The following is a 24,994-nucleotide window of genomic DNA, read 5'->3' on the forward strand; positions in this document are numbered from 1 at the left end:
CATCTATATCTCTCTCTCTCTCTCTCTCTCTATATATATATATATATATATATATATATATATATAAATATATATATATATATCTACATATACATATATATATACATATATATATCTACATATACATATATATACATCTATATATCTACATATACATATACATACATCTATATATCTACATATACATATATATATATACATCTATATATCTACATATACATATATATACATATACATATATTTATATGTATATGTATATATATAGATATATATATATATATAAATAAATACATATATATAGATATATATGTATTTATTTATATATATATATATATATATATATATATATATATATATATATATATATATATATATATATATATATATATATATATATATATATATTCGTGTGTGTGTGTTGATGTATAGTTTACATTTATCCATTGACCTTTATCGTACATTGAGGCAAAGAGCAATATGTTCTCTCTGATTTGCCAATCTCGAGGCAGCAATCTCTGAAGTTTAGATAGCACGGGACCACTCCAGGGGCAGGGATCATAGTATTTTCTTGTGGAGATATGGGAGGGTGTGCAACGCAAGAGCGTTGATACATCAACTCGGCCGGAAAACGTTGAATGGGTATGAAGATTAGGGTTGAATTTAACTTGAAATCCTTAAAAAAAATTAACAACTAGTCAGGGTAAATCCATCTCCAGGGATCAAAGATGGACCGCATTTTTGAATGCTTTGTAATCTGAAGTAATTTCAACTCATGCTAATGGTACTGATTTATTTCGTACTTCCGCCGACTCAAGCCGTTCAGCCTAGAGATAATGTCATTCCTGAGAGAGAGAGAGAGAGAGAGGGGGGGGGGAAAGACAGAGTCTGAGTGTGGACGTTTCTTTAAGTTAACCTGCTGCAAGAAACAAACAGTAAAGCCCTTGAACTGTAAACCAGTGTACTACGCTTAGACCATGGATACTCAGTTACGAATATATATATATATATATATATATATATATATATATATATATATATATATATATATATATATATATACATCACACTAGGACGAATGACTTTGCGGATTCTCTTCATAGTCTCATTGGTCTATAAATATCTTATTATGTAAAATAATGCCGTCAAGTAATCTATTGTTATTCGTTTTGGTATTGGCAATGATTTTGCAAGTGTCAAAACAATGCCACAAAGTCTGGCTTATCTAGCAGTTGTTTTGGGTACTGCATATTGTGTACACTGTTGCTGGTATACAGAACAATTCAACTATTTGTGTTTTACATAAACATTGTTTATATATCTACAACTCTGTGCATTATTTAATTTAGATTGTATAAACAAAGACGGATGCCGGTGCGGTCACAAAAAATAGTTAATGAAGATATTGCAAAATTAATGTAGGGTTTTAAGGGAAATTAAGTCTCAAACACTGGACTGTTCGACCCTCTGTTCCTGAAAGTTTATTTTTCAGTTGAGGCGTTTTTGCCAAGATAAAAAACGATAATGATAAAACATTTCGTCTGTTTCTGATTGTCAAAATCCTTCCTGTTGTGACCATTGTGATTTTAACGCACCGGATTTCACTTCAGAACATGATAAGTAGTCCATAACATTATTGTTTACTGAAATATTGTACCAGTCTAGTTTTTAATACATTTAGAGGGAACGAGAAGGTTCGGAAAATATTTTGGAAGCATAGATGTCTACTATTATGATGACGAAAGTGTTGGTTTTGATCCTTTCTTCAGTCATGGCAGCAGCAACAGCTGGTAAGTTACAAATCTATTATTCATACATCGTCTAGCAAAGTCATTCGTCCTAGTGTGATGTATGTATATATATATATATATATATATATATATATATATATATATATATATATATATATATATATATATATATATATATATATATATTCGTAACTGAAAGTGTTGGTTTTGATCCTTTCTTCAGTCATGGCAGTAGCAACAGCTGGTAAGTTACAAATCTATTATTCATACATCGTCTAGCATTGTTCATAAGAACATTTCTTTTATATATGGATATTTATTATTCGGCAAGAAAAATATTAAGTTGAATTGAGCTGAAACCAAACTTAAATGGTCTTTCGAGATTTGTTATGGCGATATAATAACCAACTAGAATGACAAATAACTATCAGTCTTTACATTTCTGTTAGCAGCAAAGAAATAGCCATGCTTTTCCATGAACATTATTTGAACTGTTGTGAACTTTAATGACTTGTATGATCAAATTTAAGTTAAAATGTTAAAAGTCTGCTTTAGTTATATACATTAGTATCATTCGAATAGGTAAATCACACCATCATCTGTGAGTAAGAAGAATAACACAAGGTGACGATAAGTAATGCAGCAGATATATGCCTAATATTCTAATTGCAAATTAACACCTATAAACAAAACAGATGGGAGAGTGCTTATTCCTGAATCGTTCATTGCATGTATGGATCCAAGATTATAGGAAATAAATAAATTAGCACACATATACTCCTGGTTTTGACAGAATTCATTCCAAGTAGGAATAAAACCCACTCCAGGAGTCCTCACGAAGCATCGCTCTAATCCAAAACGAATAAGATGCAAGCACCACGTGATGCGCAAACATAGTGGAGTTCAGAAATACAAGGTATACACATGTGTTTGATCCAATAAAGTGCTGGGATCACGCTTTCAGCCTTAGTTGGTAATTTTCACAAACACAGATAGATATATAGATTGAAAGAGACGTATTATCTTTGGATATATTCGTAATTCGATCATGATCATTATCTAATACAACTTTTACCTATGCTGTAAGGAAAGCGGCAGTTAATGTATGAAATCATTGTTTAATGCAGATAACTACACAACTGCTAACAAGAACACTCAAGTTGTATTGAAAAACATTACTAGCAGAAGAGAGGCCTTCTTGACGCTCGACAAAGTAGGCAGTGAGGATAATCGTGACGCACACACAAGGAAAGATGGCTCATGGATAATCGGTTGGAACATTCATGGTAAGTATGTCAGCCACAGTAGAGTCCAACTATGCATCTGATCTTTCATATGTCTGCAATTTTGTTTTAAAAATTAAAAGAGTACCTGTTTTATATAATGGAACATTCAGTTCCTATTTGAGTTTGTACTTGCACATGTATAAAAAGGCGCAATATATGTTTTTGTAAATACACATAGGTCACTTGAGGACTTTACAAATTGGAAAATGACCACACAGTTCGAGTAAAATTTAAATATTCAGCATCCTGGACCCCCTCTCTCTCTCAACACACACACGTACGCGCGCATACATAAACAAGAAAATAAATCGGATATATAAATGTGTGTATATATATGTATGAACATCTGTGTATATATATATATATATATATATATATATATATATATATATATATATATATATATATATATATTATATATATATATATATGTATATCTGTATATAGATGTCTGTGTGTATATATATATGTATGCATATCTGTATATATACATATGTGTATATATATGTGTCTGTATATATATATGTATATATATCTGTGTATTTATATCTATATATATCTGTATATCTATATCTATCTATCTATCTATCTATCTATATATATATATGTGTGTGTATATATATATATGTATGTATATCTGTATATATATGTATATATATATATATATATATATATATATATATATATATATATATATATATGTATATATATATATGTATGTATATCTGTATATCTGTATATATATATGTGTATATATATGTGTGTGTATGTATATGTGTGTGTATATATATATATGTATGAATTTATGTATACATGTGTATAGATATATATATATATATATATATATATATATATATATATATATATACATATATACATATATACATATATATAGATATAGATAGATATATAGATATAGATATATATATATATATATATATATATATATATATATATATATATATATATATATATATATATATATAATAGTAATAATAATAATAGTAATAATGATAATAATTGAAATAATGAAGACTCTGTATAGCGCCTATTCTTTAGAAGATCTAGGAGCTTTACAACATTATACAACACCTATAACATAAAATAAGATATATAATGATATGAGGACAAAAAACAGACACCATGAAATTAGAAAACATAAAAATATGCTGAGAATATTTAAGGTTGGAAACATTAGGTCTTTAAGTTTGTTCTTGCAGTCGATATAAGTCAGTTTTATAGCACTCTTGAATGCGATCACTGTGTCTTTGTGCTTAAGTTCAGTGGTCAATTCATTCCACGTTGCCTGGCCCTGGTATGCAAAGTAACGTTGTACATATGACTTCTTTTTCATAATGGGAATAATGTGTATACGATTGTCAGAAGAGGAGGGTAAGTATCTTACTGGTGTGTACACATGAGTGAGGTCTGATATGTATGTTGGACAGAGTCCGTCAGTGAAATGTAGCACAGAGAAAAAAAATTGTGTTTGATTCTGGAACGAATGGATAGCCAGAGTAGAGTACAGTTCGGTGGGGAGGTGTGCTTTGATCGTGGTACTCTAAGTATGATCCGAGCAGCTGTGTTTTGAACGTGTTGAAGTTTCTGGAGCAGATATTGAGAATAACCAGACATAATTGAGTTACAATAGTCCAGTCTTGAAAGTACTAATGAAACACAAGTGTTCTAGTGTCATCAACTGAAAGATATTTGTGAATGGAGCTGATGCGTCTCAGCTCAAGATATGCAGCCTTGCGTATGTTCATGACATGTTAGTGCAACGTGAGAGTACTGTCCAAAGTAACACCTAGGTTTCGTACTGACTGTGTGAATTTAATGTTGGTGTTGCTGATATTTATTGTTTGAGGCAAATAATGTGAATGAGAAAGTCTTTGTGTTGTGATCAGAATGGCCTCAGTTTTATCATCATTCATCTGCAGCTTGTTACATGTCATCCATAATTTCACATCAGAAATGTATCTCTCTACACCTTGGATGGTGGCATCAACTTCAGTTGAGTGGCTAGATTTGTATATTTGGTTGTCGTCAGCGTACAATTGGTGAGACACTGGATGTTGATCTGTGACACTTGAGAGCGGCTGAGTGTATAGAATGAAGAGAACAGGTCTAAGAACAGACCTTGTGGAACACCATAACATAGATTAACTGGGCTGGAGTGTATTCCATTTGCAGACACAATTTGTGTGCTGTTGACCAAGTAGGACTTGAACCACAGTAAGGCTGTATCATGAATATCAAATACATGCTGGTGACGGTGAAGTAATATATTATGGTCTGTTTTGCCACATCCTGCAGACAAATCAAGGAGTGTGAGGATTGTAATCTTTCCGCTATCCAAAGAAGAGAGAAGGCCATTAACTACTTTTAGAAGAGTAGTTTCAGTACTATGGCAAGGGCGATATGCAGATTGTACATTGCTAAAAAGACAGTTTGAATTCAGATGAGGTGCAGTCTGGGATAGAACAACTTTTTCTAAAATTTTTGATATGAATTCAGATTAGAAACTAGGCCGTAGTTCTTTAAATCGTTATGGTCGAGTGCAGGTTTCTTCAGCAGAGGCTTTACAATGGCAGTTTTGAAAAATGATGGGAATTCCCCCGATGACAGGGAGGTATTAATAACATGGGTTAGTGAAGGCTATATATATATATATATATATATATATATATATATATATATATATATATATATATATATATAAATCCGATTCATTTACATTACAGACGGCAGTCGATTTCAGAATCACACGTATATAATATACGCCGTAGCTGGGGAAATACTAGTGCTACAAACATGGTCTCTGAATGATACAACTTTATCCTTTTCTATCAAAGAAGGTGACACTGTTCGTTTGAATGCATCATTTAATGCAGATAGGTACGAAATTGTTGAGGACGAGAAAAAGCGATTGCTATTGAAATACAACATTACGAAAAAAGAAGCGTCTTTGATTTTGGACAAAGTGGGCAATGGGGATGAAGGCCAGTATGAAATGGAGGAAAGTTTAAGTAAAGGTATCGGTGATGCATACGCAAGAGAAGATGGCGCATGGAGATTCCATTTGAAAGTTCTAGGTAAGTATACTATATATTTTTGAAATAGTACTTTGATTACTGTTGCTCTTTGCTAGAAATGTCTACTTGAACTGAGACATAAACGTTCAAAAGGCAAACTTGTTTATATAATCATGACACATGTTCAATTTTGGCATTGGAAATTGAAATCTGGTCCCTCTATTTTATACATATTGCTTAAGAATCAGCTTTCAGTTCATATAAAAAAGATTCATTTTGCTAAGATCGATACACCTTCTAATTTACAGATGCTATGTTTCAGAAATACAGAAGCAGCTTTATTCAAATTTGTTTAATATATAACCTTCCAAAAAGGAAAATATGTTCTAGTAACTTATATTAATATAAATACCTGTGCTCATGAAAAGTAAAATTATTCAATGTAATCCTGTTATATTCAGATTGCAACGGAAATATTATAATTATTTAAAAGGACTTTCTTGTATTTCCTGCATATTGTAATTAATGTTATGTTTTACTTGAACACAATAGTTCATAACAAAACTATATCATGAAAGTTCTTTTTGTCTGGTATTTGACTGTCTTTCATTTATCTTACCTAATGGAAATTGGCAACATTTTACTTTGCCTTGCACCTATCACGTCATGTTATACATAGTTAAAAGCAGCAACCACAATATAGATTTAGATAACGTTTAAAAAAGTTTTGCATTTAATTTATTCTCTCTAAATTTTGATTTCTTTTTCTTCCTGATGATTGATGTTATTGCATATAATACAGTTACTTTCTGGTGCGTCACTACTATGAATGTTTACAATTGTACACCGTTGAAGTGAAGTTAATTTGGTCTTTGTCGTACAAGAGAATATGAGAAATAGATAATGTGTCCTGAGAGAATGAGTTCAGCTAGTATAATTAAAATTAAATCCTAAAATTGATATGACATACAGTACATATAATAATATAGTTTAGAGTGAAATTGAGCGTCACTAGCTGTAACAAGATAACCGGTTGGGATTTCGGATTTACAACAGACACTTTTGATGGTGATACAAATGCAGTGTTTTATGACGAATGACATGAATGAGAAAAGAATTATGATTAATACGTACGTGTAATATCCAAATTTGGACCAATTCACATAATCCGCACGAACTAAATAATGAAAATACAAATAAATGACCTTATACAGTACAATGACAAGGGGTAAGTGATTCACAGTGATTTCACTACGAAAGAGTGACGTGTTTTACTCAGATAGTAAAACAGTGGTATTATACTCATATAGTAAAAATGTATTCACTCAAATAGTGAAAATGATGAAAACAAAGGGACAAATGTACAAAATATCTTTACAGTCCCAAAAACACACTGGGTATTACAAACCCCATAGATTAGCCCAAGGCTAGAATATTACATGTATGGAGTTACACACTCCGTCCCCAGCACACTTTCCGACCTGTCACACTGGTAAATCAAGCAGTCAGTATTCCAGGTTGGTCAATCAAACAATCAGCGTCCACCAATCTCGGTCAGCAATGCCAGACCACCTGCTACTGGACCAGAAACACTGTTTACTCAGCTCTACGTCTGCTACGGATCAGCTTCACAGCTGCTATGGTCAACTTCTATGTTTAACTCTGCGGCTGGTACCACGTCGACTCCGATCACTCCGATCACTCTGGTCAGCTATACAGCTGCGACTCCGATCACTCTGGTCAGCTGAAAATACAATTAACACCTTGTACTATGCATGATATGGGCAGATACAAAAAACGTAATAACATTATGTACGGTAAGCTACACATATTAAATTATTGGGACAATAATTAAAAAACAATACACACGTTCAGAAGTGAACCTAACCGTGCCCGACAAGAATCCTACGGTACTAAACGTTTCGTAAAAATCCAACTTTATATATTGCTGATATAAATCTCTTGCTAAGTCACAAACAAAAATAGAAAATATTTCCATGATACTACGTAAGCTGAAGCTACATTGAAAATAAACGAGGTAGTACAATAGTTATAACTTATACAAATGAACTTATTAACTCATATACTTCTACAGCTGAAGATGTGCAAGTTAAATTAGACTGCTCACTGACAAGACGTTCTGTAATGTAAAGATTTAGTCTTACGGTGAGGCATTTATACACAGAAGATGCCGCAATACATCGTCTGTGCGTTGGAGGCATTCGGTTCTTCTCATCGAAATCACTTCGCACGTGCGGCATTAGTTGAACCCAACTCCTATTTCGAAATCTTTGTAGAATATACATAAATCACCTTCGGGTACTGATGTACAAAAAAAACAAAAAACAAAAAAAAAAAAACAACAAAAAAAAAAACAAAAAAATAAACCAAACATGAAACCCAAGTACATGTATTTAATAAATAAAGGATTTATACAATTCTGTGACACTAGCGCGTTAGTTCTTGTGCACGTCGAGCTGATAATACGACCTCTTTGTTTTGGGCGTTCAGAGCGCAATAAGAGCATTTCCAAGTATACAATATCTCTTTCGAAATACTGACTTCTGTTCCATATTTGAAGTACTCACATATCCCTGGTTGTGTTGATGGTGGTAGTGAGGAAGGGGTGGGTTGTGGGTTAGGCCCGTTTATTCCTATTTCCCCTATATATATATATATATAACACATGTAGCCCTAATTCTCTGTATATTGGGCATAGTACAGATGAATTTTGTCTCCAAGCTGCTGAAGAAATTATGTGAAATGGAAGACTTATTCTTTCTTGCTATCCGTTACATGGGTAGTGATTGTTAAATATATTGAATGTTTCAGCATTTTTCAAATTTTTATGAAGGCAGACATATGTAAAACAGGTCTATCCTGTCCTATAAAGTATATTCTGCTTCAAGTTGGACTTTTTATAGTTGAATAGACAACTTAAATTCAGTTACATGTAACAGGAATTAAATGATGAGAACCGTTCCCAGTTTTGAATAATTCAGTGCAAGTATTCCTGTTGGATCCAGATTCATGTACGAACGTAGTTATTAGAATAATAATCTGCAACGTTCGTTCTGATGAAAATATATGTAACGATTCCAGCTGATCCGCACGCATGCGTAATGTATATAACTGCATTCGTACTGTACACAGTACAGTTATATTTTATTTTTTTCGTTACGGTGGGTTTTCAAACTCTGGATTTCTATAAGCCGGTTACTGGGGTTAGTGGAGAATTTAGTTCGAGAGACTATAATTTTTACCAAAGGTGAGGAACAACGTTCTGGACCGACGAGTTTGCATGGGAGACAGGTTCCCAAATGATCCTTCAGCGGGATGGGAACAGCCTATCACACAAGATCTTTCCTTAAGTCTTTGTCGAAGCTATGGATCTGGAATATCCACCATCGTCCTGATGCAACGAGATAACACCATCATATACGTACCATCATACTTGTTATTGAAGAATACACTGCTCTTATATCTTGATATTTCCATACCTGGATCATATTTGTTTGTAAACACATTCATTGATCATATAGATTCTTACAATAGATGCATTAATCATATCCGATATAATTTTGGTTATTTCATGAAAATAGATTTAATGATTGTATCCTTTGAGGAGTGATACCATTTTGTTGTATCTGTTGCTAAACTTCGTGCGTATGTGTCGTTTAGGGCTTTCAGTTCTATAGTTTAGTTTATGAGGGGTAGCAGTAAGGTGTGAGCTAGAGAATCAGAGATGCAGTGAAAATTAATTAGCATTATTAATTTATATCTCGTTGACGTGACTGTTTAAGTAATCGGTAGATTACATTCTATTCGCTTTCATGTTGTTGCAAATAATCATTGTGAATAAAGGTGGTAATATCACATATAATTTGCCTCTAATCAAGCTTACGAACACACGTTAACGAGACTCCAGTTTCAAATTTGCATGGTTTTTTATATATCTTTATATTTGTATTAAATATCAATTGGTGTTTCTAAGCTGTTGGTCGGTAATTCATGCCGCGCAGTACTAAACGAAACCCAAGCGCCCAATAGACTGAAATGAAGCAGTTATGTCTGAAAATTCTTAGAGAATTCCTTACATCCAGAAATTTTGGATTGGTTCTTTCTTTGAAACTAATCCACGTGAAAGTAAAGTCCCGTAAAGACGATTTATTACGAATGACGCCTGTTTCTTGTAATCAGCTAAGTGTTTAGTTTGACAAAGATCTCCCCATTACCAATTTCCCATATTCCAAAATATAATCAGTCGAATCTAGCAGTTCCGGGTGGCCGATTAGTCTAAGGTGATTGCCTTAGAGATCACTGGTATCTCTTCCTTGTCGGCGTTGGTTCTAGTCTCAGGCTCAACCTGAATGGGTATGTAAGAAACGTGGGTCGGCGGTTCTTCTTAGGTTTCATCCTGGGCCTTTCATAGGCTTGATATACTGGCCGCACATATAATGCGATGAAAAAAAGCATTAAACCAACCAAAACTACAAGTCACTAAAATATAACAAGCTATAGAAGGAAACAATACAAAATCCCCATGATTTATTATTGGATATTTGTTCTGCGGTAATTTTGCAAAGGATTTAATCTGTTTCAATCCCCTTTACGAGCATATTTTATTTAGAAATATATGTTTCAAGAAATATGCCGGATATTAACGCAAACATTCTTGTAATTTTAATGAACTCTTGTATCCGAAAATTAAACTGGTTTCCATCAGGTACCGTGATTTGGTTATTTCTATTCAGGATCTTGCTTCCACATGAACATATAATTTGTGAGGTTTTATTGATATTTTCACATGCTAAGTTTATAATTAAGATTGTTTGAATTCATTGAACGCAGAACGTCATGAAATAAAGCTAGGCAATATCGGAGAGAAGATCATCATTCTGCAAATGAATCAATCAACGACATCCTTTAAACCTTTATACCACAATGACCAACTTGTTACGGTTTTGAGCCACGGTGACTGTGATATTAGCTCCAAATCACATTTTTTTGGACGATTAAGATGTGAAGACGACAAGGTCAAGAAGATATACAGGATTGAAATTGAGAACGTCGCACAGAGGGATACTGGACTCTACAGGGTGAACACAGATGGCAATGACACTGATCGATGCTTCTTAAATATTACAGGTATGTAACATTCAGATGAAATTGGAAAATAATGTAAACTCCTCGAGTAAAGATAATGTAGAATCTTAGGGTAATTTAACAATATTTTTTTAAAGACACAAATATGGGTGTTGCTACATTAATAAAAAAAATGGTGCGTCTGGACCACTTGTTCAGATGTGGCCACTTAGTCGCAGAAAAAATGTTTGTTTTGGACCACTTTTTTCAGGGGTTGTCACTCGAATGCATATAAAAGTGTATTCTATAGAAGTAGCCATACGCAGCAAACATAAGTGGTTTTGGACCACCTTTTTCCATGGTATGTTCAAGCTGATGGATGGTTTTGTGTCATTTGAAAGCATGTTTAATCAGAAGTTGTTAATGTTTGATGTTTTTATGTCCAAAGGCAAATGTGGAGATACAATTTAGTGCAGTATCCTTTATTATCAAAGTCGCATGATCATTTTTAATTGATAAGCAAAGTGGCTATGTGGTGTCGATGCTACTTGAATATTCTCATTGTGTAATAATGATTTCCATCGACAACGACACTGTAATGGTGTGTGGTAGCCCTGTGACTGACAGTGTGTTTTGTGACCTATTTGGATTGTTCTTGATCATGCCTGTGTTTGTTTCGAAAAAGTACATTGTGCGATGAATTCGACTCTGTGATCAGCATGGGTTTCGTCCTTGAACTTTCCAAGGACCTTTTCTTTTATCTGAACAGTAAAGCGAAGTATCACTTGGAAAATCACTGAGGTCAAAGTGTTCTCGGTGATCGTACATATCCAAAGTAAACATCCTCTGTCTGAATCTCATAGATAGGTGAATCGGTATCCATCATGCGTAGACTAGCGCGTTAGTTCCTTATGTTTGCTTAAAAAATTCATAATGGAAATCGATCATAAGCATTTTAGAAAGAACGAGTATGGCTGCTTCAAAGTAAGCGGGTTTATACAACTTAAGCTTGGTTTTTCTAGACACGATAACGACTAACTCTTCGTCAAAGATTTGCATGTGCTTGAAGGCATCCGATGAGACCAGTTTATCACGTCGTCCTACGTCGTTACCTATTTCAGTGATTCTGCGTTTTTGTGTGTTTTCAATGTTTTTTTCCGAAGACGCTCTTGTTCATGAATTTGAAGAAATCCTTGTCGAAGTTCGTGTTAGATTTGGCTCGTTATGCGGTATTGAAGTGAATGTAACTTTTCATCCACGGAGTTTGATTAAACTTGTGTGCACGATGAACTTTATCAAGCACGAGTCCGTGTCCGAGCGCCTGATCTAGTAAACTGTGATGAATGATGTACTTGGTATTATTCATGAGATTGGGTATATGTTTTTTCACCTTAGCATCTCCAAGGCCAGACTTGTCTTTTTGTGTTCCGGAGAGAGCATCTGATTGGAGATCAAGAAATGTTCAATAACGAAGGGATAATCGTTGTTGAGATCATGTAAGTGTTGGTGGTAGGTCATGTTGACTTCAACAAAATAGCTAAAGTCGTTGACTTAGCTGTCCGAGGGTTTCTGCATGAACTGTTCACCGGATTTCCAGCGCAATTCATTTGTAGGAAGAATGTCAGACAAAGCCCATTAATGGAGATTGTTGGCGTCAACATGAATGATACACGTTGAGGGTTTATTGGGATCGTAGTTGTGCACGTACTTGTCGTTGGAGATGGCATGTGTTTGGTGAGGACGGAGGTTCCCCTTCGACCATCGGTTCTGTGAACATAAGCATGTCCGGGTCAGTGAAAAGCCTGAGTTGCAACTGACTTGTTTTATGTAGAGCATCCCATGTTAAACCGGGTGATGAAAAGTACCACATAGAATCCAGTTGATAATATTTCTGAAATTTCGAAACACGTCGGAGAGTAACAGCGTGCGCATTTTCAGATACACATCGTGGTAATCACTAAGAGTCTGACAGCCAAAGGTTTTCCAGGCCACAACGCTCTGTCGTATTCGGCGTCGGTGATGTGTTCTAGGTAGAATGAGGAATAAAACGCGTCTTTTATGAAAGAGAAGTCTCATCAAACCGTGACCAGCTATTGATGCACTCGCAATGATCAATTCCTTTTTGTTTGAGCAGATATATTTTGTTTCGATCAGTTTCCTCGAGATGAGTACAGACCGGGCAGTTTTTAGCGAGTTCATCTAGCGATGCTGACATAAACTGAAACGAATTAAATAAATACTACGGGTTCGATCAAGAACGACATGTACTTTTCAAGGTTATGGGGATGTGTGTTCATGGTTTAACGCTGGAATAAAACAGTTTCCATCATACCTTCGTAAATTATGAGCGATGACTGGAATGAACTGGGAATCTATGAAATGGAGATTGCGTTGGAATTGAGCACCACCACGATAACGTCTTGTGGTGTGGCAGTGGGCTCTGACTTTCTTATCATGCGGTTTGAAATACTCTTCACAGATATAACAGCGATATGCCGACTTGTTTTGTCGATGTTGTTCTAGCGTGAGTCGAATCAATGGCGCTGCTTTTTTTCCTCGGATGTCTGTGATACATTTATACTTGACACAAGCTGCTCAAAGAACCAGACAACAAAATCTGCACTTCGATGTTGATGAAAGGGTTATGACAATCGCTCCTCTGAAGAACATCACATTTTATAGCCGATAACGCATGGGATGTGTTTTTATTTTGTTTGTTTTCAACCCTGGTGAAAGATTGTCCAGGATCAGGATGAAGTTCCTCCACCTTTCTAGTAAGGCTTCCTACTCAAAGACAATATGGAAAATCTGAGCAATTTTCTTTTTGTGTTTTCGAATCGTACATTATTTTTCCCTCTCCTGACATCTGATCGGCTTGAGATTCTTGACAGTAACTCGTCGAGCGTTTTCTGCCTCGATAAACATTGCAAGGATCAATAGAAAAATTGGCTTTAACCTCATGCCTCGTGTACTGAGATCGGCACAGAGGACTAAAAGCCTTGCTCCAGCTTAAATACCACTGATAGTAAAGTCAGTTGATACTGCTTTGTGAGGCTGTTTTGGAGATCAGTAAGGGACAAACGGTGTATTTGTTTTCTTAGAGATAAAAGGCATAAATCGATAGATGATTGAGTGCTTCTAATGTGGGGACGTCTTTAATTCTAGCTGGAAACTGGATATGTCCTGTTTGGTTGGTATTGAAAAAGGATATAGAATGAGATACGCGATCGACATGATCGTTTACCAGATTGAAGTGCAGTAAGCACTCCCAGAGCAGGCATAAGTCATCCTTGTTTTTTAACGTTCACACGGGTTTTAGTCACAAACATCTTTTTGGGAAGTTTGACATGGTGACCTGCTCGTGTCAAACTGATTTTGGAGACTCCAAATTCGATCGAGTTGACTCCGGCAAAGACCTATGCAGATCCTCTCTCCTGATAATCTTCTATGCTACGTTAGATATACAAGCAGATTATGCCAAGAATCTGGCTGAAATGGCTGCCGCGAGAAACGATGACGGATTTAGATCTGATCCAGTTATTATTGCTTTTTTCTTCACGTGTAAAATGAATATTATGTATGTGTCTGAAGCTCCTGAGGAATAGTAGGCCCGAGTATTTGTTGCAGGAGTTGTTTATGGACTCCTTGAACAAGTACTTTGGGATGATCATAAACAAACACTTTGTCAGCTTCTTGAAACTTTTTTCTTCAGTTTGTCGTTGTGAGAGTGTGTCACGATGCAGGTTTATCTTGGGCATCTTCTTAATCTCAGCTCGCTGCCGCCTACTCATCTACTCATGCATTAACATTTAAGGGTCTGCTTTCTATCTTAGATACTCAGTGATTTTACCTGTGAGTGATTGAAACTCATCGCGTAGTTGTCCAACATGTCTCTGTGGGTTGATGATATCTCGTCCAAGAAGGCTTTTAAAGTCAGGGACGAGTTTACGTTGACCCTCACTGCACGGATATTCTTTCAGAAGATCTCGCACTTCTTCAGCAAGTTTATATAGCTCCGCAGTAGATCTTGGATGACGTGCTCATCACTGCGTGGTGTTGAGGAATATCTCTTTTAATCTAATAATAAGTTAATTCCGCAGAACGAAATCTGGGTTCACACTTTCCATCAATGGTTCAGGCAAGTTTTTACCTTACATATTATATAATAATTTGAAACATATCTCTAATTGCTTATTGGTTTTGATTTTATTTCATTCCTTGTTATTTTAGAATCAGAGATATAAGATTTATCTTGATAATTAATAGTACATCATAAAGGAAAAAATGGCAATGGTTGTTTCAGAGTAACATGGAGAGACACAACACAACCTGTAGAGGTGATTACTGTGCTGAACATAACGCAATGATCAAGCGATGATTATTAGGACCTCAGCAGTGTCTGGAATGTGGCGTTGGTGTTCATGGATGCCTGTAGATATATCAGAACTGCGGTAGGAAAAACATCAGAGCGATCCAATAATATTAAGAAACAATAAGGAACACCACAATATAAATATTAAGAAAACTACATAAATGATGGATAGCTTAAAGAAGCTGCAGTCAACGTTGTTGACCACAACAGGGTTGATCACCATAAGGCTTCTGTCTGAGGGTAGACGAAAAACCCTACAACTACAATAACTACAGCACACACGGACGTCTAATCGCGGAGTGTATTCTCCCTCACATGGATACAATGTGTATGAGATTAGTTCTTCTCGAGTCATGCAGGAGATGATATCCTTCATCAGCAGATTTTTATCGTAGACGATGTTGTACCATTGTCGTAGAGCTTTTGCTGCTCCGCTGTAAGCAGTACGAGATCTGTTCCTATGCCAACCACTTTACGATTTTCGATGTTGACAATAGTAAAATATTGTGTGATCGACTTTGTCGTATGAAACGTGATCGACATTTTCGATTGCGGACATGTCTGTCTCTATGCTAAAACTGTCATAAAAATTTAAGAGTATTTTTAAAATTATTCTTTTCCTATACATTTCACACAATGTTTTCGAATAAATTCATAGTTGTTGATGACTCTGATGACGCCATGTTCTGATAACGGCCTTTGCGGTTCCAGTGTGAATCAAAGTTATCTTCGTGCTACTACTATGGCTCTCGTATTAAGGTGACACGGGCATTGTATCTTACCACTGTGCCTACCTGCGCTGCTGACTGAAGACATTTATATATTAGAAAATGACTATTAAAATAAGCATCATGTAGGAGGAGGAAATGCATCAGAAGCTGAATGATTTTATTGCTCTTTTCAATGCTGACACTACCCACGCTTTCGCTTCAGAAGAAAACCCACTGCAGCGTATGTGCCATTTAATCTGACGGCGTTGCAGCAATATCCTATACATCCTGTGGAAAATTATCGCGACGTCATCACTCAAGCCGTTCATGAGCACGCGAGACACCGTAATGTTCAAACACCTAAGTGTCCCAGTCCATTAGTGTACAAACACCCGTTTCTCTTTTGGCTAGAGTTAAACACTTTTTATCGTACTCCTTTTCAAATCGGCTTAGTGTTGTTGGTATCATATCCACGAGAAGATCGTCTTTGGGTTTCAGCTTGTGAATCAAGATAGACATGTCAAACTGGGCTCTATCAGATACGACCGGATTTTACTGAGTACTCGTTGATACACCAACAAGGCTTGCTTGGTAGTACTTTGTTTAGCTTCCTGTGCGGTCTCCATGCGTTTGACCATCGTTTGTAAAGATATTCCAGCTCTGGATAAAAGATCAACATCAGCGGATTGGTTGTGACTCCCGCAGACACAAATCTGCTGCCAGTGACGACAAGCGACACGGATGAAGCAAATTTTAATAAACGTCGATAATTCAGACACGCTCGTTGTGTACAAATAGACTTTTATATGACAATAGCAGTAATACAATTGAAGTTCACGTCGGTCTACTTCAAGCAAAAATGTTCGCTAATGTGACTGAAATCGATCAGCAGTCATCTAATGTTTCTACATCGACTAAACCTTGTTGCAGAAGCTGCAACTGAAGCAGACATTTTTATGTGTGTTTGATCTACTTTAATAGTTGTGCTCTTACCCTTTTTAAGTGATCAGGAAGTGGCGCACTGTCAATTAAATCTTGTTTGATTTCCGTCATCTGGTTTAATTTGATAAGATCTGCTAACATGTCAGGCACTGCTTGCAGGTTAACATGTTCGAAATACTTGTAATGTCACTCTACATTGATGTCAGATAAATCTGCGAGATTATATTTGACATTGCACTGATACTTGTAAAGGTAATAAAAAACAGTAGCTATGTTTTTCACATTTCTGTTCACGTTTTCGTAGGCTTTGCTTTTTGGAGGAATAAAATCAAGTAGACCAGTAGGCTACATAATACTCCTGTACTTTTTGGCGTAGGTTTATATATATATATATATATATATATATATATATATATATATATATATATATATATATATATATATATATATATATATATATATATATATATATATATATATATATTGTGCAGCAGATCAGATGTGGCTACTGTAGGATTAATTTAATTTCATCTGGGACGATCATCACTCTCTTTAAGAACATTCTCCGGCTTCCTTCTAATCTCATCCAGCTGAACTTATCAAGGTATTTATACGTCGCTGCGGCCAGATTTGGATCTACTGGACATAAAAAGAACTTTTAAGGCAGAAGAATATTCAGACGACGCTGACACAATCACGCCACAACGATTTTCCGTATTTCCGGTTAAGGTGGAATATGTCCATTAATGTTTCTGACACGGCGCGTGTCCACATATATTTTCGTGGCTACAGCGGAACATTCCTGTCGCAGCAATCTTATCGCTATTACAGCTGCATCGTCGCTTTGTGGATAGGTAAAATATAATGCAACAACAATCCAATCATGGACTCGTGGTGTCTCAAGTGTAAAGCCTGAACGGGTAGTAAAAACCTACAGAGGTGGTCACTAAAACTGATCGCCCCATGGTCAAGTCGTTCTGAGAAATATGTTCTATGCATTCGGGTACCACCCCTGAAAAAGTGGTTTAGAATCCACACTTTTTCTGTGACTGAGTGACCACCCTTGAAAAAGGGGTTCCGAACCCCCATTTTTCTATACTATTTGCCACTTTTCAAAAATACAAAACTGAATGAACCAATTTTATGCACATTGAAACTTTTAACAATATAAAAACGATTATCCGCTTTAAAGACTATTTATTTGTCCAATCGAAATGAAAACTATTATATATTGTCGATAGGTAAAACACAAAGAGTTTTGAAGCATTATGATTGAGATCTTGAAACAAATTTATTATTCCAGAAGATTCTGAATTTTTAAAGTGACGATCTAAAGTAAAACAGTTCAATCATGTCGAGAGACAATTGCAAGTAGTAGGACTCTTTTATTCTTCTATGTTATCCGCATTAATGTAATTAGTTACTATTTGACATTAGCAGCCCTTTATCTTGCTTACTCTTGGCGCAAGAGACTGGATCATGTTACCTTGACAAAAAAAGGTCTGACATAGACAGGTTGCTCGGGTTACAGGTTGAATTCGTAATCATCCCTGAAACTTAGTGCCAAAACACGTTACGAGTATTCGTCGGCAACAACAGATACTATAGATTTCCCCATAAGAATTTTCATTTCATTTGAGACTCTGGTAATTACCTAAAGATAATACTCATTTTCATTAATATATTATTTTAAATATATTTTTCCTTAACCCGGAATGTAAGTAAAAAGATTTATGAGTCAAATACTGCACAGTCACACCCAATGTTTGTCAATAGTTATAGGTTACTGATTTTGTATGGGAAAATACGAACGACTTTTTCGGATGGAAATACTGCACGACCTTGGGAGTGCAGTATATCCATCCGACAAAATGAGTTCATATTTTCCCATATAAATGCAGTAACCTTTTTATTGTATGCTCATTTTTTATTCTACCTAAAGCTTAATTATATAAACAAAAATATGCTACAAGAAACAATGTAACTGAATGTATGTCGTATTCGAAACTAAATACACAACCGCAGATTCATCACTACACAACAACAACATTATTAATACGCACATAACTCCGCCCAGATAATTTGAACTTAGTCGCGCGCTTGACATAATTTTCGAAATAAAATGGCGTATCTGGTTAAAATTGAAATTTGGAGTCATATTTTGAATGAATGTGCATGCAACAACTTTTCTATTTGATCTGGAATGAATAGATATTTCTATTTGTGTTGATTCTACGAAATTTTGTGATTATGGACTGGATTTATATGTGGCAACTCCACATGAAATACATCGAATTGAAGAAGCGAGGGAGAAGCATGTTGACATCTGCAATTGCGTTTCTGTTTCTGTCACTGAATGCTTGAAATCATAATGTGGGATAAATATTAAGTCTTTCAATTGCAATTATCAAAAAGACGCTATGGAATTGAATGTTTATTTCATTTTGAGTGCAGTAAGGAGGATGTAATTGCACTTATATTCGAAATTACAGTACATTTTCGAAATGTGTAATCAAGATTGAGAAGCTATGACATGGCTCATGTAATTCGGATTTGCAGAACTAAGAAAGCACATTATGAGGAAATTCAGGATCTAAAACTGTAAGTATATTTTTTTGGGGGCATTCTTATCAGCAGCTACAGAGGACAGTTTATCCCTTGTCACTTGTATGTTATTTGTAAGGACCCTTTCTGGCGTCAACTGTATAGCTAACCTAAATCCGAAACATTGTATCAAAAAAGTTAACGCTTAATATGCCAAAGCAGCTGGAATGTGGCAGTCAACGAAACATCTGCTTTACTTCATTCAGAAACAAATTTAATCAACCAAAACGTAAAGTGCCTACTACGCGAGTGTACATGATTTGTTTACAAATCAAAAGTGCTGTCGTCTGCGTCCATTCTTTGTTTACAAGAGAAAGAAGTTCCTTTATGCACGTGAATGCAAAACGAGTTTAATATCGTAAAATATTGCACGATTCTGACAATGTAAAATTAACGGAGAAAAAATGAGCATATAATAACCTCTAAACATTCCTACGAATTGCTATATTAAATATGGTTACAGACAACAAACATTAATTCGAAGATATAAATCTGTTCAATTTTGAAGTCCATGCCATCCAGATTTTCAATTGCGAAAACTGATTTAAATACTTTCGTCGTGATTGTTGTTAAATCTTCCGTGTGTGTCTAAATATTATAAACGATGGTTTTGCTTCATTACAGAAACAGGTAGCACTGTGCTGAGTCAATTTAACACTGTCACTATAAATGACAGTTATGAGAGAAACTATTATAAACCAAGTACTGAATCAAGTTCATCCGATAATACTAGCATTCAGTGTGAGTACTCTTATAATAATATATATTTGCATAATGAAGATTGTTTGCAGTTTGAGACCTTCCTTTTATTGAGAAAGGAAGTCATACATGTATTATATAGGGTCATTTCGGTCCACTGTGCAATTACTGATAGATATTTTCTTACATAATTTGATATTAATGATTGTACCGGATGTCATTACTGTGTTTCAGGTAAGATATATTTCCCTGAAATCAGACAAATATCTTTCGCTAGATATATTCATAGGATTTGATCTCTTGTATCCATTGAAGTATTGACAATTACGTAGGAATATTAAAATACATTTTAGAAGAGGCCTCACAGAATAAAAAAAATAACCACGAAGTATTAAAGGACCATTAGGAAGGAGTTGACATTATCAATGGGATTTGTTGCAATACAGTTTCAGGTAAAATCATAAAATCATAAACGGCGGTGAAACTAATTAGGGCAATACATTTAAAACATGTAGAAGCGTTTCATAAAAGAGATACGTGTATGAGTGAAGCATCTGTACAAACGCATCATACAGACGAGGACGACAAACACAGTTAAAATTTAGAGAGCGAACATACCAAAATGTCCAAAAAAGCTATATAATTTACTAATATTATTTTTTTAATTTTCGTTGATGCCAACGACAAGGTACATAATGGACAAATATAATACAGTAAGATGTATGTGAAATTTTATTCTGAAACTACTGCATTCTTCAAAATGAGCATTCTCGCCATCAAAAGAACATTTATAATATTTTAATGAGTTTAACTCTATCTTAGTCTACTAATTATTATCATATTGTGTTAAGTCTATCGCGGTTACTATGAAATTCCTGAAAATACGTCCCACATCTTATGTGTCATCCCCAGTATCCTCTGAAATGCTGTCACTCTATTGCAAGTTACGATCTTCTTGTTGGTTTATATTTGATCTTCCTATTTGCAATGCAGATATATTTTTAGCCTTAATAATGATGTATTATAGATCAATTGTGATAAGAGTCCTAGTTTTGGACCTTGCAATAAGAAGGATGTATATGATAGATACAATGTTTATTCCCGCTACATATTGAAATATAACATATAATGTTTCTTAATCCATCGACATATACCACCGGTACCAGTAGATACAATTATTCCACAATGACAAACATCAACAATTTAAGTTTGATTACATCATCTATCAATCGAATCGGGAGATCCTACGCTAACATTTATTATATTTGGAAAGGTTATATTCAAGTTATCTTGTTTTTCATCAGCTCAATTAAATCTATGCATTATATTAGGATTTAAGTGTGCCATGAGTTCATTAATATTATGCGCTACACATTTGTGAAATTTATTTCAGTCACATACACCATTAGTGCAAATACATCGAATATTGTTAACTCCTCCAGAACTTTCTGACGGAATTAACTCAGACCAACCGAAAAATACAACATTACAAACAATTGTACTTTCAAGTACAGCCTTGGATCGAGTCAATTTTTATGATTAGTATCGTATAACAATAATATGTGATTTCATTCTATAAATTTATTGGACAAACGTATCAACGTAAGTAATTATTTCAGACAATATGATATCGTGAATAGAAACTTATGATGCCCTAAAAGTTATAAAGTACCAACAACAATGCCGAGTTCTGAATATATATATATATATATATATATATATATATATATATATATATATATATATATATATATATATATATATATATATATATTATTGGAAATACACGACTTATGCTCAGGAGAGACATATCCAAAGGAACTAATGTCCTGAGATGATCATCTATTGTTCTTACGTCATGAACTTGTAATTTTGCGTGCAATAAAGTACCAGTAAAACCCGCCCCCCAAAAGTGTTGAAACTCTGAGTCCCTATTCATTCACAGAGCTACGACGCTCATATCTTCCAGCCTGTTAAAATGTAGGACGTCAAAATTGACTTTTTTTCTTCTTTAATAATTGACATATAAATATGTTGTAATAAAGTCATATACTGCGACTCAGTTATTGTGCTCGAGGAGTAAAACATATCCAATATACTCTTGTATTGGGCAGTAGCCGTATAAAAACCTGTAATAGCTATATTCTTTATTGTAACTTCTATTTCTTTTGTTGTGACAAAATAGAGAGCAACATGTTTGGATCTGGTGTACATCGCAACAAAAATAATTGCTATATGTTTTTCACTCAGCTGTCAAAAAAGGTCACATTTTATTATCTCTATTTGGATGAATCGTTCCATACAAAAAACGAAAACAGATAATTGAAGATGTGTCATATTCAATTGCAACTCTGTAGGCAAAATTTCAAATATTAGGATTACATTTTCATGTGAATAATAATCCATTCCTTACCTTAAGTAAGAATGCGCTTTTGTTTTATATGAATCTCATTTTCAGCATTATGTCAATGCAGCTTATAATCAATACATCTTAAAATATCGCCTTTCATATTGTCATTACCTCATCTAAATTTAATCTTGTTTCTGTTAAGTATATTATTAATATGATACTCGTAATTACTTTCATTAATATACGTATATCTGTATGGTCTGTACTATCTAATATATACAGCGAGTGTTCCCATCTACGTAATCCCTGTCATCATTGGAGCGGTTGGTATCATCCAGTGTATTGGCTGTCGAATATGGAGTCAATGGAGGAATATTCGTAAAACAAAAGCAGGTATAAACAAATCTATTGTTATCGTTGTTTGAATGTATACACTGGCATTGTCGTCAGTGGCTCTTACAAAGAAATCAAACGAAGTAGCAATTTTTAATGGATGCACATAACTATAACAGTCTTTCAGTAACATTATCCATTACTATATCTCGGAATGTACGGAATGGCTCAATGTTCTCAATCGGCTAATTTCAACTTTTCGTTTGTTTAAACGTTTATTGTTATGGCAATTGTCTTTATTTAAAAGTTCGTCTATGTACAATGTCATGTGTACTCAAATATAGCATTCTACACCAAATACCAGTAGGTTTAGAAAGTACAATAACTACGACATATTATAACAATTTCAGTTGAGTCTTTGTCATTTATGAGAATTTATTCTGGTAGTACTTTATTAATAAAACACGATTGCCTTTGGTTTTGTTGCAGAACAACGTATTTTACAAGACGGATGTGACCCTAATTTGTATTTGACACCTATTGCAATAGAAAGACCCCTGCCGGTACCTACAATTGAAGACGGAAAAACGGGTCATTCAAACAACGCTCAGAATAAGAAGTTAGACTCAAACACCCTGTCAATACATATACCTCATATAATGTCGAAGGAAGGTTATGAGGTAGTTGATATTTCAAATCATGGTGATCCCGAAAATACGTCGGAGCACGATGAAATCCTATACGAGTCGACTGAAAATTGTAACACACCTTTCTGTGACACATCTGGGTATTTAACAGTGCTGGGTGCAAGTGTGACGACAGTTTGAAGTAAAAACGTTTCATGCCCTCGAAAACTTTAAATCATGTTTTTTAAATATTGCATGATTTAAAAATGTAGATGCATACTTTTAATATATGCCTTTAATTCCGTTATTGGTGTGTGGAAATGTAAAAAATGTTTAAGAAATGCCTTGTATGTTTATGAAAAAACTCAAATAATTTATTGATCTCTCTATGGCGATTGTTCGATATGTGGATACAATGGTAAGAACCAATCAGACGTTGTGATATGAACTTCTCCTTGGCCCTAACCATTCAAACGACGTCATTAAGCCTGATGGAAGGAGAGTAATGCTACAAAACTACTCATTGACCAGATTATTTTGGGATTTTTACGAATTCAAAGATATTCTGGCTGGCGTCATTTATATATATATGGTCAAGACTATCAATATTTCATGACAGTTAAGACTAGTTATATTTCCTTCACTGTGTTCTATATTTTTGAACTTTTGATGAGATGCTTAGGATTATTTGCAATTAAATTCACAATACCTTAATTGTCTTTTGAATTCTCACTTTGTATCCTAGGGAAATGACCTGTGTTGACTTTTACTTAATTTTTTTTATTTCACTTTTATTCTGTTATATATTTTCAACAGCTAGAGTCATAACAGAAATTGTAGCCTTGTCCGTTATCTGAATTTATTTAAAATACCTAACTAATATTAAAAATTACAGTTGACTTTGTTTCGGAATCGTCATTGTCCATTGGTAAATTTTTAATTTCACACAATTTACATATCTTAAGTGAAACCATAAGCATTCACAAAGTCGACAGTGTGGTACAATTGGTTTCAATCACTTCGAGAAAAGGTTAGAGTCTACAAAAATGGACTAATTGATTGAACTTGTCAGACACGTTTACCTTTCTAAAATAAAAGCATCAATACCAAATCAAGAAATAAAGAATGTTTTGATTTAGTAGTTGGTGGCAAAGGATATGCTGGTTGAAACCGCTTTCGGTTTAATTGGTAAGCGTCTCTTCTT

General features: G+C 34.6%; 1 protein-coding gene across 1 annotated transcript; it reads left to right on the plus strand.

Moving 5' to 3' along the window:
- The first annotated feature begins 1,542 nt into the window (after positions 1-1,542).
- Positions 1,543-24,689, plus strand: LOC149797638 (uncharacterized). Its single transcript, XM_089960449.1, has 7 exons — positions 1,543-1,787; positions 2,876-3,034; positions 5,779-6,129; positions 10,921-11,217; positions 20,407-20,523; positions 23,114-23,224; positions 23,654-24,689. The coding sequence occupies exons 1-7, from the start codon at positions 1,718-1,720 to the stop codon at positions 23,989-23,991; spliced, it is 1,443 nt and encodes a 480-aa protein (XP_089816575.1). The 5' UTR covers positions 1,543-1,717; the 3' UTR covers positions 23,992-24,689.
- Positions 24,690-24,994: the final 305 nt, after the last annotated feature.

Source organism: Sinohyriopsis cumingii, chromosome 6 (genome assembly GCF_028554795.1).
Source record: "Sinohyriopsis cumingii isolate HCF-2022 chromosome 6, ASM2855479v2, whole genome shotgun sequence".
Taxonomy (NCBI): domain Eukaryota; kingdom Metazoa; phylum Mollusca; class Bivalvia; order Unionida; family Unionidae; genus Sinohyriopsis; species Sinohyriopsis cumingii.

Excerpts from the sequence above, each read along its gene's own strand:
- LOC149797638 (XM_089960449.1), top strand. The coding sequence starts at position 1,718 with ATGTCTACTATTATGATGACGAAAGTGTTGGTTTTGATCCTTTCTTCA. Across the intron at positions 1,788-2,875 it reads CATGGCAGCAGCAACAGCTG|ATAACTACACAACTGCTAAC; the intron begins GTAAGTTACAAA and ends TGTTTAATGCAG. Across the intron at positions 6,130-10,920 it reads ATTCCATTTGAAAGTTCTAG|AACGTCATGAAATAAAGCTA; the intron begins GTAAGTATACTA and ends CATTGAACGCAG.